Here is a 14,189-nt window from a genome sequence, read left to right on the forward strand (position 1 = left end):
ACTAGCTGCCTTCCCTCTAGTCTTACACTGCTAAATTAGGGACGGCTAGCGCAGATAGCCCTCGTGTAGCTTTGCGCGAAATTCAAAACAAACAAACAAATCTACAAACGCTGCTGCTGTGTCTTTATTGGTTCTCGGTCGCGTTGTGCGCAACCTGGAAGGTCAGGTGCTATTTAGACCTCTTCCTCCCTCCTAGACGGTTTGTATATTTACTGTCAAATGTTATGATTGTTTTCACGAGATCAGGGCATCAACATTTAATTAGTTACTCTGATCCTACCTTCCCTCTTCAGAGTTATGTCCATGAATATTAAGCTTTATAGTATTTAGTGCTATTTCACTACTTCTATTCATTTGGTCGCGTAAAAATAGTCTTACACTCGCAAACAGATCAATAGCAAAACGTCACTTTTTCACTTGATAAAGTTACCAGACGCGTATTACACATAAATACCCTTTTGCATACACTTTTGATATCTAAATCAAAGTGATATGTATGGTCTAGTATAGGTGTACTTTTTCTTATTTTATATATATATATATATACATATATTGCGAACCGTGGTGTCTGTCCGAGCGTTCGTCTGTCTATTGTTTAAAAAGCTGTGCACACAGGCAAAGCTCAACATTCACTTTTGAAATGACGGGAAACCAGGCGTGAATAATGTTGATGCCAAATTTTATTTTGCAAGCAGGATATTCTATACTAACTTGTTAGGAATTAATCACACTATCATTCACATTTCAAAATGTGACGTAACATAAAGAATAAAAATGTAGATTTACAGTATGTTATTGTTGAGCGGCTCTTAGTACGACTGAAATGCTCAACAATTACTTTTCGCGGTTGGCTTTGAGTGAAACCAAAAGTGTAACACAATTAACATTTTTAAATCCATGAAATAATCTAAATTGATAGATTAACTTAAACTTTCCCGTCACTGGGGACGGGTACTTTTGATTGTATATATATTGAATGGAAAGAGATACTTAGTGCCATCCCCATCATGTACGATATAACGATCTATGGAGGTTAATCTATAATTTTTGTAAAGATTTTTATCAAAATATTTGAATGAGCAATCTAGGAGTCTGTCGTAAATTGGTTGTAAGTTTGCATATTTGTGCGTGAATTTTGTGTTTGTTGATCTGGGTAGTCTGAAAACTGTATTCTTTGTAGTTTATTAATGTGCGATGGTGCAATGTTACTCCATGCGGGGAAATCATATCATATTATTGGTAGTATATATTATTTATATATTTAATGGTGTTTTCTGGTTAAACTCCAATGCTTTTACACAACAGTCTCCTAGCATACTTTTTCGTTGCCAAACTTTACTTTGTAATTTGGATGATGTGGTTAATTTTGAATCACATTACCAAAATCCAAGGAATTTTGTTAATGTGGCGATATGAAGACGAGATTGGGAAGTAAGACTGAAATTTTTATCTGTTCGAGACATGTCGCTTACATACATGATAAAGTGGATAGAGCTAACTAAGTACACCTCTCTGGAGAACACTCGCCTCGGGAAATAATCCAATATAACGTAAAAATATTCAGTTTTGAATTGGTTGTTGTGCAACAATGATTAGCTCATCCTCCGATTTGTAACTAGTAAACATTTCTTTCATCTGATACGAATTTGATCATTTTTAATATATTGACAATTCTTCTGCTAGTTCGTGAGCATTTATCATTGCACCTCCGAAACAATTTTCTCTGTATTGAATAAGGGTTTGCTGTATATCATTGACCAAATTACTAGCAATATAAATTCTCATAGTTGCACTCTACATTTGTGTTGCTGACTAGATTTTTTTTTAAATACATCGTACCAACGACTAATAAAAATATAAATCTGTATGATGTGAATTCATGTGGTAATTACCTAGCTGTTCTATCCGTTTTATTAATGTTGCCAACATACCTTTTGGCTGATGTCTTTCAATTTTACATTTCCTCGTAGTCTTGAAAATTGGTTTGAGAGGATATTAACAAAAGACTTGAAAATAGCCAGTTTTCAGATGATACCGCAAAACAGAATACATTATTTGAAGAAAACTTATATACATATGTTTGACCAGTTGCAAGAATTTGAAATAACAAGGTTCAAGGAAGGAAAGTCACAATAAACGAATAACGACGTTGTTTTTTTACTTGCAACAATCCCGATTGCACACTTTTTTTTATTGGTTTCTCATATTTGCCCTCAGCAGTCTTTGAATGGTATTCCTTATTTTATAAGCTCTTCGCGAATGGCCAGTAGTCTCCTCGACATTAACTAAGGAAATGATTGTTTATTTCCTACATTCGAGCAAAGCTACAGAAGGGTTGTCTACACTTAGCCGTCCTTAATTTTGAACTCGCAGACTCAAGGGGAAGCAGCTAGCTAGTCGACAGTTATAGAATAGTTTTTCATACGTTTAAATTTTAAAACATTTGTATTAGCGATTTCTTTTGGAGTTGTATGTATTAGCTCATTATGAACTTACAGACCCATACAATGACTCACTTATTGAATCTATGAAGTGTTCATACCTGATTGGATCAAACTTTGCCATAAATTCCACATGGGCTAAAAGTCCGTTTTTGGGACGATTTAACTTGAAATTTCCTCAACCATCCTAATTTCTCTCCGACAAGTGTAAAACTATTGCACAACTTTTAACGCCTGTTAAACATTGCTTTCAATTTTAATTAAATTTAATCTATCCAGAAGAATTTTTAAACAAGAGTTCCAGTTCTTCCCATTTCATAAGGCATTCCGTAAGTAAGCAGTTTTACTTATGAGCTTCTGAAGTTTTTCGAAACATATTATAGGGAATTAAAACCCTCATCAGTCATTTGTTTTTGTACAATTTACAAGAAAAACGGAACATTACAATTTGTTTGAAAGGATGCGTCAATGATGGACGTGACACTTTTTCATTTCCCGAAAATAGTTATCCTAAAAAAATCGAGGCCCGGCATGGCCAGGTGGTTAGGACTCTTGATTCGCAATCTGAAGGTTGCGGGTTCGAATCCCCGTCCCACCAAACATGCTCGCCCTCTCATCCGTGGGGGCGTTATAATATGACGGTCAATCCCACTATTCGTTGGTTAAAAAAGTACCCAAGAGTTGGCGTTGGTTGGTGATGACTAGCTGCCTTCCCTCTAGTCTTTCACTGCACCCCCCCCCCCCCAGTGGCACAGCGGTATGTCTGCGGACTTACAATGCTAGAATCCGTGTTTCGATACCCGTGGTGGGCAGAGCACATATAGTCCATTGTGTAGCTTTGTGCTTAATTACAAACAAACAAACAATCTTTCACTGCTAAATTAAATTAGAAACGGCTAGCACAGATAGCCCTCGTGTAGCTTTGGGCGAAATTAAAAACAAACCATACTAAAAATCGTCTTCCAGATTAATTTTCATTAGGGGAAAAGCTAACAACTTTAACTTGTACGGGTCTATATTTTATTAACGTAACTCTTGTTCGGTTGTCTATGTGGCTATAAACCAATCTCCGAAACTTCAAATTTGGTAAATTGATAATTGTTGTTTGTTTTATGTTTTTTAAAATGCGGAAAATTATCTTCTGCTGTACTTTGATATCCGTTACTCTGAACTGGTCGTTTCAACTCTTTGTCAGTTTTATTTTGCTGGACCAGACATATTTTTTAGTCCTTCACTAATGTTATAAATAATTATTAATTTCTTTTAAATATTGATTAATACCTATTTTATTCCTCCTCGCTAAGCTATTTCTCGGTTTGAGCTGCTATCTGTATACATTTTCTTTTTATTTATTTGCCTTTGTCGCTTTCTGAATCATTTGTCAGAAAGTTACACGCACGCTTTATTTATAACAGTTACCAAACCACATAATACTTGAACGCGTTTTTTCGAGAGGGTCCTGCTACCAATTGGCTGATGTGTGACGTAATTAGCTCGCGCCCGTAATAATAGTTACAGGTATGGTTTGCGGGTTACGCGAACTCTCGGATATTTATGCTAAACATGTTAAAAAAATAATTATCGCCTATCTTATACATGAAACGTATGAGTTTTAAAGTTAATAATTCGTTATTAAAATGGTTTTAACATCTGAATACAATTAGTTTGATGAATACTTTTTTATTGAATTAATAAATTAAAAATAATTGTGTTATAAAACATTTTATATTAAATATACTGTATATTTTAAGTAAAGCAAAACAACTGAAAACCTTAATCACGTAATCAAAGTTCTCATTAGTTTCTTACAACCCCCCCACCCCCACCCCCTTATGGCCGAAAGGATGCAGGGGAACTAAAAATTGCCCTGTTTATAAGTCTTAAGAGTAGCTAGAACTTGCTGACGTTCAGAATTGAGACTGTGTTCCTGTCTAGAGTGTAACGTGGAGTTACAACAATGAATGAATATTTATATAAATTAATAATAATACCAACTGGAGTGAGTACCTGTCCGTTGGACAGGCGAAATAAAAACTTGTTTGTAACAAAGAATAGGAAATTGTGCTTCTATAATTTTTTCTTAACATAACAAACATTAAAAGTGCAATAAAAATACATAAAGGTACTAATACTGAAAAGAAAGACATACAGTTTTCAAGAATTCTATCAATTTGAAATTAGATGGGGATTCAACCCCTCCCCCCTTTTGACCTCCCTTATGTCATCCTGTATCACTGTGTCAGATTTGGAGCTGAATGATCAAGAAATGTGGAAACGTATAACGAACAGATATACACACACACATATTGACGTATATTTATATAGATAGTTATTAAGTAAATATATGTTTGATGTTAGAGCGTCAATTTTAATGTTAGTGATATTATAGTGTCAGTGTATTAATATTGTTGGTCTGTAGATATTTCACGTAGTAATGTTTTTTTAGTGATATAAGTGTGTTTGTTTGAAAAAGTGTTTGTGGAGATATGATACAGTCAGCGTTTAGAGGTATGTTCGTGTCAGTATAATTATATAAATTTATAATTGTGTTCGTGGAGATATGATACAGTCAGCGTGCAAAGGTATGTTCGTGTCAGTATAATTATATAAATTTATAATTGTGTTTGTGAATATATGATACTATCAGTACCAGATACTTAGGTGTCGGTATGTATATTTGAAATGGCGTGTTTGCGGATATACAGTGTCCTAAAAGTAGGTATACAGTTGCATATGGACTTTTCCTTCTGAAGAGTACTTAAGGACAAAATATACAGTAGAAAAGGTTGAGGTAAAATGAGAAGGCACATCACAGACGTATTTACAGAACCTGATGGACAGACAGACTTGTGTCAGAAAGTTTGTATAAGTGTTGCAGACAACCTTTAGAATTGTGTGAACAGCAACGGGTTTCAATTTGAACACCAGCGAGATTAACTTACCAATAATTCCATGTCATGTGTAAAATACCACTAAATAAATTATCAATTGTATAATTTAATTACTTTAAATACATTATCAACTGTATACCTAATTTTGGCCACCCTGTATATGATATCTTCAATGTGTAGAGATGTGCTCATGTCAGTATGTAGATATGTAATGATGTTTGTGGAGATATAATACTGTCAGTATGTAGAGATATTTTGGTGTATGTACGTTTGTTATAGTTTGTAGAGATGTGGTATTGACAGTGTACAGACGTGTGGTTGTCAGCATGTATATGTAAAATAGTACTTGTGGGAATATTGTCAGTATGTCAGTTTGTTATAGTGTTTGTAGAAATGTGATATTGTCAGTGTGTATAGATATGTTGGTGTCATTGTGTAAAGAAATTAAAACTTTAGCAATCTGCCCAGTGAATAGTTAAGATCACTCAGATGTATTTTTCATCTTGTTTCTGACTCAATAATAAAAAAGTACTTTTGATTTGTAACACGGTATGAAAGTCCGATTGCGCCAGCTTTAATTTATACATAAATTATATGTTTAAAATTCACTGTTCTCATGCGCAAATAGAAAGTTGTGGACGAAAAATCAACCATTATATTAGCGTTTTGTATGGATTATTATTGCAATAAATGATTATGTAACTAAAGAATTTTGCTCACATTTCAGTTCCAACACTTCCTGTTTAGATATATAAAACAGAGTTCATCTGTAAAATAATATATAAAACTACGTTCAATACATGCGTTATTCAAACTATTCAGGTTTTTGAAAAATCTGTACATGTATTTAAACAATAACTATACATGTATGCGTGCAAGTGCTTCCCATTGTACCAAAGGTAAATATGAAAAGAAATATTCAGTTTGAAATATGACCGTATAATCTTCCAGTTACCGACTTGTTTTTATATCTTTCATTACAAGTAAAGGTCAATACTGTATCATATTAAGTAACACACTAAAAAAATGACCAAAAACATTGGGTAAAATCACTCAGCTTCTCTTTAAAGTATAGAGGGATCCCAACACTGTTTAGTGGAATTAATGGAAATATTGATGGTAATTATATTTAATTTTTTATGAACCGTATGTTATGAAGATGGCTTTAACCAACAAAGCCATGCATCAAAAGCAATTTGTTGAATAAAGAGTTTATTCAAATATACTTAAAATGCCGAAGGACATTGACACCATCGGTAAATCCAGTTTTTGAGATCGATTTCTGTTTGTTTCATAAAACAAGGGTATTTGGAAGTAAACGTTTGTAAATATAGCTCAAGCCTTTTCTATTGAATTGTAATTAGTAATTTTTCGACAGAGTAAAGAATAATGTGTGAACAGTTTTCCAGTAACTTCCGCTTCTTTATCGTCGATTGACATTATTGTAGAATTCAGTTACAGCCCGATATTCAAAAATTTGAATGTAAACGTAATTACACATGTAGGCCTAATATTCATTCAGGTTGTTAGTTGTGTTTATAATGTCATTCTAAGGACATAAGCCGATAACATTTTGAGGTATATTTGTAATCATTCCAGAGAACTATATTATTGTTACCCGTTATTAGAGCTTTCTAATCTATTGAAAAATTATGTCATTATAGAAACAGGATGAAAAAATTGAATAACAATAGAAGAATAAAGCAAATTTCAGTATTAATGGCGGAAATTTTGCGGAATGTTGGTCTGTCCCGGTAGAATTGTGTGTTGAAGGCATTGCAATTAATCTTACAAATTACTGTTGGGATAACAGAATTTTAGATAGAAAATGAGAGGTATCACCAAGTTTTGTTTGTTTTTGTCAGTTCTTTACATAGATGTTGCAAAAACATAATATTTGTATTTGTTTATTGGACGAAAAGACATGTTTAGATATAAGCTGCCATTGTTGGCTGAGTAGATAATAATAGTACAACAATCCAGTTATGATATATTTCCATATTATTGTTCTTACCATGCCACAGAGATGAATGTTTAGTACAGAAACTAGTTTTCTGTTTGTGCTGCCTCATTTAAAGATTTCCACTGTGTAAAATGTATCGTTATAATAATTCATCACAATTAAAAAGCTTATTATTATTATTTTACCATCACACTTTGACATATTCTAATAATATATAAAATTACACCATATATATCTAGGGTAAAGTAGAAGTTTTATCATGCTGTATGTAGTTAATGTATTTCATCAATATTACAATAATAAGTTACAATTAGAAAACTGGCGAGGGTATAACTAACAGAGGTGTCAGGTGTTGATTTTCACTTTACATCGAATATTTGTATGTCTATGTTAAATCGTATGTTCGTGTATCTTTGGCATGAATATTTTCTTGTTTCTTGCCTGCTATTCTTGAACAACTAGTGACAGATCGAGATAATAAAGAATTTGGCACCTTGCCAACTCACGTGCTGCAGTTGTTCATTACAACCGTCATTCGTGTAATTTTCGTGCGTCTCGTGGCAGGTGAAGAATGTATGTTTGTGTGCAACAGCGCACCCTTATAGTCTTATACCCGTACATGTTTCCAGGGTAACTTGTGACCTGTGCCTGATACCTGTACATGTTTCCAGGGTAACACATGATTGTTATTACACCGCAGGGCGGTGCCTTTAGATAAAAGGTCGTGATAATAAAAGATAGTTCTAAAAGTATTAGAATCAATAGATTCGTTTTCAGTGCTCCAACCCTCGTCCCATAGTTTTTGACTCACTTATGTTACAATGTTCAAGAGTAATTAACTGTGGTGACCAGCTAGCAAATTGTTATTGAGAGAAGTAATCTTTCGCAGAAAAAAGAAAAAAATGCTCATTAAAAATACATGCTGTATGCTAACTAAGATAACTTTTTTCATTTGTTTCCTCGCATGTTTTTATTATCTTACATTTCAGTTAACTATATCATATTAACGTATTAATTATTTTCATACTGCATAATTACTGGCGAATATCCAATTATAAACATTTATACTGACTACTATCTAACAATTTTTTTTATTATTATTGGTAACCGATTTCTTCTTATATATTACAAACTTGATTCTTGGGAACGTACTGTAACCGTCGGATATTAAGTGATTCTGATAAATTAAAAATACTAATTATTTCAGAATATATCAAACATAAGTATATATGTATTTGTGGGTTCACAGACAGAGTAGTTCCATAAAGCTTGTTAACATAAAAACATTACTGAAGTATGGTGGGATAACTAAAATAATGAATACAAGAGGTATCCGACACCAAGTACAATCTGTAAAAAATGCATAAAATATTAATAGTATATATATTATTTGTAGGTATAGCTTTATGTGTTATATTGCGATCCTTTTACAAGTGTTTTTGTGTCTTTAACGTTGTCTGTTGGGTACTAGTTTTTATTTATTTTGATTTATCACATAAGGAATGAGTTGTAAACACCTAGCCCATGTTTTGAAAGTGCTTAGCTGATTAATGTTGATTGGCCTTTTTATGTGTTTACGTTCTGATGGGTTATAGTGAACCTGTGGTAATCCAATTTATATCTTTCATCATTCGACTTCTGCCACTCTGTCATTTTGTTGATAAGAAAACTTGTCTCGCCATTTCGTGGTAAGCTTACCATGTTCTTTGATGTCTCATCAACAGTTTTATCAACTATATCCCGTACTTGTGAATTATGTAGGATAATTCTATCAGTACAGGGATATTATATATATATATATATACACACATACACACTGATGATATCGCTCCGGATTGGACAAAAATTACAAACAATACTAGCATGTAGTGGACGAATAAACTTATGATATTGCGGTTTAGGTAACTGGTTGTCCATTTACTTAACTAACGATAATGAAAACAAACACGAGTTATAACCCTTTAATACCCGAATATAGAAATGGCTTTTGAATACGTTTATGATGAAAATTACATAAATTGACTAAACGATTTTTTTTAACTGTACACAGAAAAAAGACTATCATTAGTTTTGTTGCTTTTATATCTGTTAGTCACCACACTACAGCATGTGACAAAGGCCGGAAGTGGTCTACTAGTTAGCATGCTCGGACTATAAATCCGAGAGTTCATGGTTTGCGTCTCCTTGCCTCAGATACTCTCCTTCCACAGTTTGGGGCCGTGTATGTGCTATAAGAATTAAGAATAACAGTAAAATCCTACTATCTTCGGTCAAATAAGAGTTAGTGGTAGGTGCTGTTGACTAAATGATACGTAATGACTTATTTATAAACATAATCGTTAATTATTACATTTCACCAGCTTAATGTAGTTCACACCAAAACGGTGTTCAAGTAGTTGATGATATAAATAACGTCTAGACCACTACTACGTCTGTCCGTAACTCAGCTGGCCTAATGAGTCCTAGTAATGGGCGAAAGGCCTATTCAGCATTGGATATAGCAGATTTAGTATGGTTGACATATTACATTCTTCTTTATTTTCACTCATAAAACAACTTCCACTAATATATCTGGTCAAAGTTAGGGATGGTTATGCACAGATAATCCTTGTATAGGTTTGCGCGAAAATTGTAAAGCACATAAATCGATGTCACAAAAATTAGTGACAGTGCTTGTCAGTGAAACGAAAATCTAGTTGAAAATTATTAAAACTATTGTAAATGAGACTTGTGTATTGATATAAATAGTCGTTTTAGTAATTCCAGTGATGTCAAATCAGATACCATGTTTATTAAGTTTTTTGGTTAACATAATTTTACACTGGTGTTTTATAAAGGTCGTTTAAAGCTGTTCGGATTCAGAAGAAGGCTGACAACAGATTTTTTTACAATGTATGTGATCATGATGTTCACGAGCCGCCGGATAGTTGAATAATTGATTATTTAATATAAACAAGATTCTGTCCATAGGAGTAACGATACTCCTTTTTATTCTTCATTAGGGACAGCAGAAAAAAATAAGTAAATTAAGTTAAATGTTCCTCATAGATGAGAAATTTTGATGTAAAGGAATCTTCAGTTTCTGGAAACAGTATCACGGAACGACGACAATGCAAATCAAAACTTTGTCAGAACGAGCTTATCAAAAACTACTTATGTAAATGAAAGTTGCGTTCACTATATTTATTAAACAAATAATTAATCAAAAGTGCTGATTTTCCTGTTTAATTTGTATTACAAGAAAACTTACGAAATATGTTCGTGTTTTAGGTACACTTCATTATCGGACACCTCAGCAGATCTTACAAACTGTTATTTAAGGTTTTAATGGAAATGACAAAACACTTTTTATGAGTGAGTCGTGTTCTATCTTTATCTTTCTTTCAGGTATGGTAAAGTCCAGAGTGTGAAGATTTTAGCCAAAAAGGATGAAGACACGCCAACGGTGGCCGCTACTGTGGCTTTCATAGACATTCGATCTGCTGCTAAAGCGCACAATGCAGATAATAAAATAGACGAAAGGACGTTAAAAACAGATTATTATGAACCCCCAGTGTCTAGTGCGGCCAGTTCTGCTACTTGTATTTATATTCATGAGAAAGACGACGCTTTAGGAAGACCTGGTGCACCTCCTTACACTACACCAAGAACACCAAGATATCCACATTGGTATGTTAATACTAAACCCTAATTACAACCATTTAATTAAAGAAATCCATTTAGTTAGCGTTACGTTTATTACGAAGCAAGTTGCAGTGTAAACGATACAGGTGTTTGAGAATTAGAACAAATATTGATTGATTATGGTGTTCAACTGCAGACAGTTTTAGTTTGGGCAGATTATTTATTTTTGATTAATTTTAAAAACTGCATAAAAGAATAGATAATATGCACATATGTTACATATAAATTTAGTTGTATTTTATGAAGCCACAAATGTGTCATAAAATTTATTCAGAAGACACAGTTTATCCTTAAGTTAACGTGTCATCTGACCTTAGATTATACCATTATTATCATTCTCCTAAAAGTCTCAAGAAATAACTATATCGCAGCATCCACGCAACCTCAACAGTGCTACTTACTCTAGTGATTAGGATATTGAAGTAATTGAAAGTAAAAAAGGGATGGAAAACAATAATTCAATTAAAAACAAATCGAACTAAAATAATGATTGGTAAGGTTTTATATTGCGTGTGTTTGCTCCGTGTCCTAATTTTTTTTTGTTCACTCATAAGAAAAAACGTCTGAAAAATACAAAAGAATAATAATCAACTGATGAAAGTGCCGTCGATTAAAGTCTAAACTTTCGGAAATTCTGAATTTTAAAGTGTTGCGTTACATTTTCAATTGTGTATACCATATTAACTGATTTTAAAACTATTGAGCGAATAAGAATATAAGAAAGTTTAAAATGTTAAATTACTTTATTCAGTATGTTTTGCCATGTAATACTAGTTGACTTAAGAGCTATTAGAAAAGACAAGCTTTTCGGAATTAACTTGGTTAATTTTTTTAAACCCAAGAATTATTGATGGGATCCATCTGCTTTTACAGCACATTTTCTAAGCTACCCATGTACCATATTGCTTATGGGTTCATGACTATTGGTTACAGGGTTCCTTATAAAATACTAGTCACACACAAATTAAAGAAAAATACCATCAACATTGCAATTAATCTTACAAATTACTGTTGGGATAATATAATTTTAGATAGAAAATGAGAGGTATCACCAAGTTTTGTTTGTTTTTGTCAGTTCTTTACATTGATGTTGCAAAAACATAAGATTACTCATTATGATGAAATATGTATAAAAAACAAGTTAGTAGTTTGAGGATTAAGTACTGACACTGTTAAGTAGTTAATATTTCACATGAAACATTTTAATTGCTACTGATAAAGAAGCGTCCTATACTTACAATTGATTTGTAAATTATAACTTTTATATTTGTGAGTGAAGAGCGATTTTATGTATCAGACTTGAGTTTAACCAACTTCCTGGACACAATAATTTTGAGAACTTCAAATGGTTAAATGAGTACTTGTTTACAGCAGAGACGTTTTTTGGTTTACGTATCAAAACATTTAATGATTATCAAATTCACATATTCAATGAATAATGTCATCTGAGTGACAATTGGTTGCAAAGATGGATTAATACCAATCCTTGGTTTTGTAAGTATGTGCATGAAAATTAAATATTCATCGATGTGCTGTAAAAACTAGTTGTAGTAAAGATCTAAATATTCTGATATGTGTATTAGTGGTGCACGCACAACCAGTGTGAGTTTTCATGACACTGAATTAGTTTTATAAAATACAGTGGAGTGAAATTACATTTTAAAGTTATTAATTTTGGAATTTTATGAAATATTTCAAAATTGACAATATGCAAATAAAATATGAAGGCATTATATACAGATAGTTAAACTTACGTAATTTTCGTAGACGATGGCGTGGAAGCAAAATATAGGTGGCACGCTAATACTTTAAAAATTGATAAAGAATGAAGAAAAATAATGTTAATCAGTGTGTCTATATGGCTAACAGATCAATTATATTAAGGTATGTATTGTTGTTTTTTAAATAAATGTACAATCAAAATAAGAAATTTGTGTAAAATTCAACAATGCAATAACCTTTTTGGTATGTTTTTAATAATATAATAAAGGTATGAATAACATTTAGTAGGCTAAGTTAAATTTAGGCTTAATATAATAAAACTTGGTATTTAGAATAATAAGTGCTGGTAAAACAAGAAGTTAAAACACAAAATGAAAGAAAATTAATTTATTATAATGATTCGAGAAAATAATGTTTATCGGTAATCGCAATGTTTTAGAATAACGTATGTACATTTTCGAAAAAGATAGATGAAGCAAGAAACGCATAATAGTAATGCCATGAGTGACAATTAGAGAATAATCAAACAATAAAGCAATAAGGCAACAGTACTAAGCCTAGATGGCAGAGTAATGCTTTAATAGTTACAATGTATAGAATTAATTCAAGTATACATAAAATATGCAACTTTATAAATTACATGTTATAAACAACATAAAGCATACAAATCTTTAATGCAAAGAAAAAATCATTGTAATATGACATTGTACTTGTAAGTCTAAAAGTTGTGATAAAAATGACAGTAACTGCAGATTTCTTTTACGGGTTTCAAGTAATTTGACCATTGCGGATTCAACATCAGAGATGTGTAAAAATAGCATTTCAGATATATCTTTTGTCTCCCATTAGTCACTGTCCAAGAGGACTTCGTTTAATACCAGAACTCGTGAGTTGGGGTAGACGATGAGAGACAAAATACTCTCTGAACGCCTTGTAGACAGCGTGGTCAAAAGTAAATAGACACCACCTTTTCATTAAAAATGAAATTTTTCAATCATATTCACATGAATTGATATATTTATAATTTAATTAATATCTAGTAGATCTTTCTTTCGCTTCGTGGAGTTCGTTGATCCTTTGGGGCATAGTGAGAATCATCTCGTCAATTTTAGATTGTGGGATTTTCGCCCAATCTTGCTTCAAAACTTGGAGTAGATCGCTCTTCGAAGTTGGTTGTTGGTTGTTTCTTGACTTGCCGGTCGAGTATGGTCTAGAGGTTTTCGATGGGGTTCATGTCAGGAGATTAAAATGATATCCAGAAGTTGCCCTGGCCGAGCCCTTCCTGCCACTTTTGGTGTTTCTAGCAGTGTGACACGGTGCTCCATCTTCCTGGAACAACGTTGTGTTCTTGTCCACGAAACCCGAGGAATAAAGTGCCAAGAGTCCTTCCTCCAGTATTTCGCAAAATTTATGTTGCCAACGCACTCCACTAAGCTCTATCTCCCACCAACCCAAACAGCTCTCCAAACCATCACTCTAAAACCACCA

At 32.8% G+C, this 14,189-nt stretch overlaps 1 protein-coding gene across 2 annotated transcripts in view; it reads left to right on the top strand.

Annotated features, from left to right (window-relative positions):
* Nucleotides 1-14,189, top strand: part of LOC106464201 (protein split ends-like) — a 125,883-nt gene that overhangs the window by 52,690 nt on the left and 59,004 nt on the right. For both annotated transcript variants that reach the window (XM_013924329.2, XM_022391902.1), the window contains exon 2: nucleotides 10,683-10,964. In XM_013924329.2, coding sequence (XP_013779783.1) covers nucleotides 10,683-10,964 — 282 coding nt within the window. The remainder of the gene's footprint in view (nucleotides 1-10,682; nucleotides 10,965-14,189) is intronic.

The sequence above is a fragment of the Limulus polyphemus genome, unplaced genomic scaffold (genome assembly GCF_000517525.1).
Source record: "Limulus polyphemus unplaced genomic scaffold, Limulus_polyphemus-2.1.2 Scaffold1586, whole genome shotgun sequence".
NCBI classification, from domain to species: domain Eukaryota; kingdom Metazoa; phylum Arthropoda; class Merostomata; order Xiphosura; family Limulidae; genus Limulus; species Limulus polyphemus.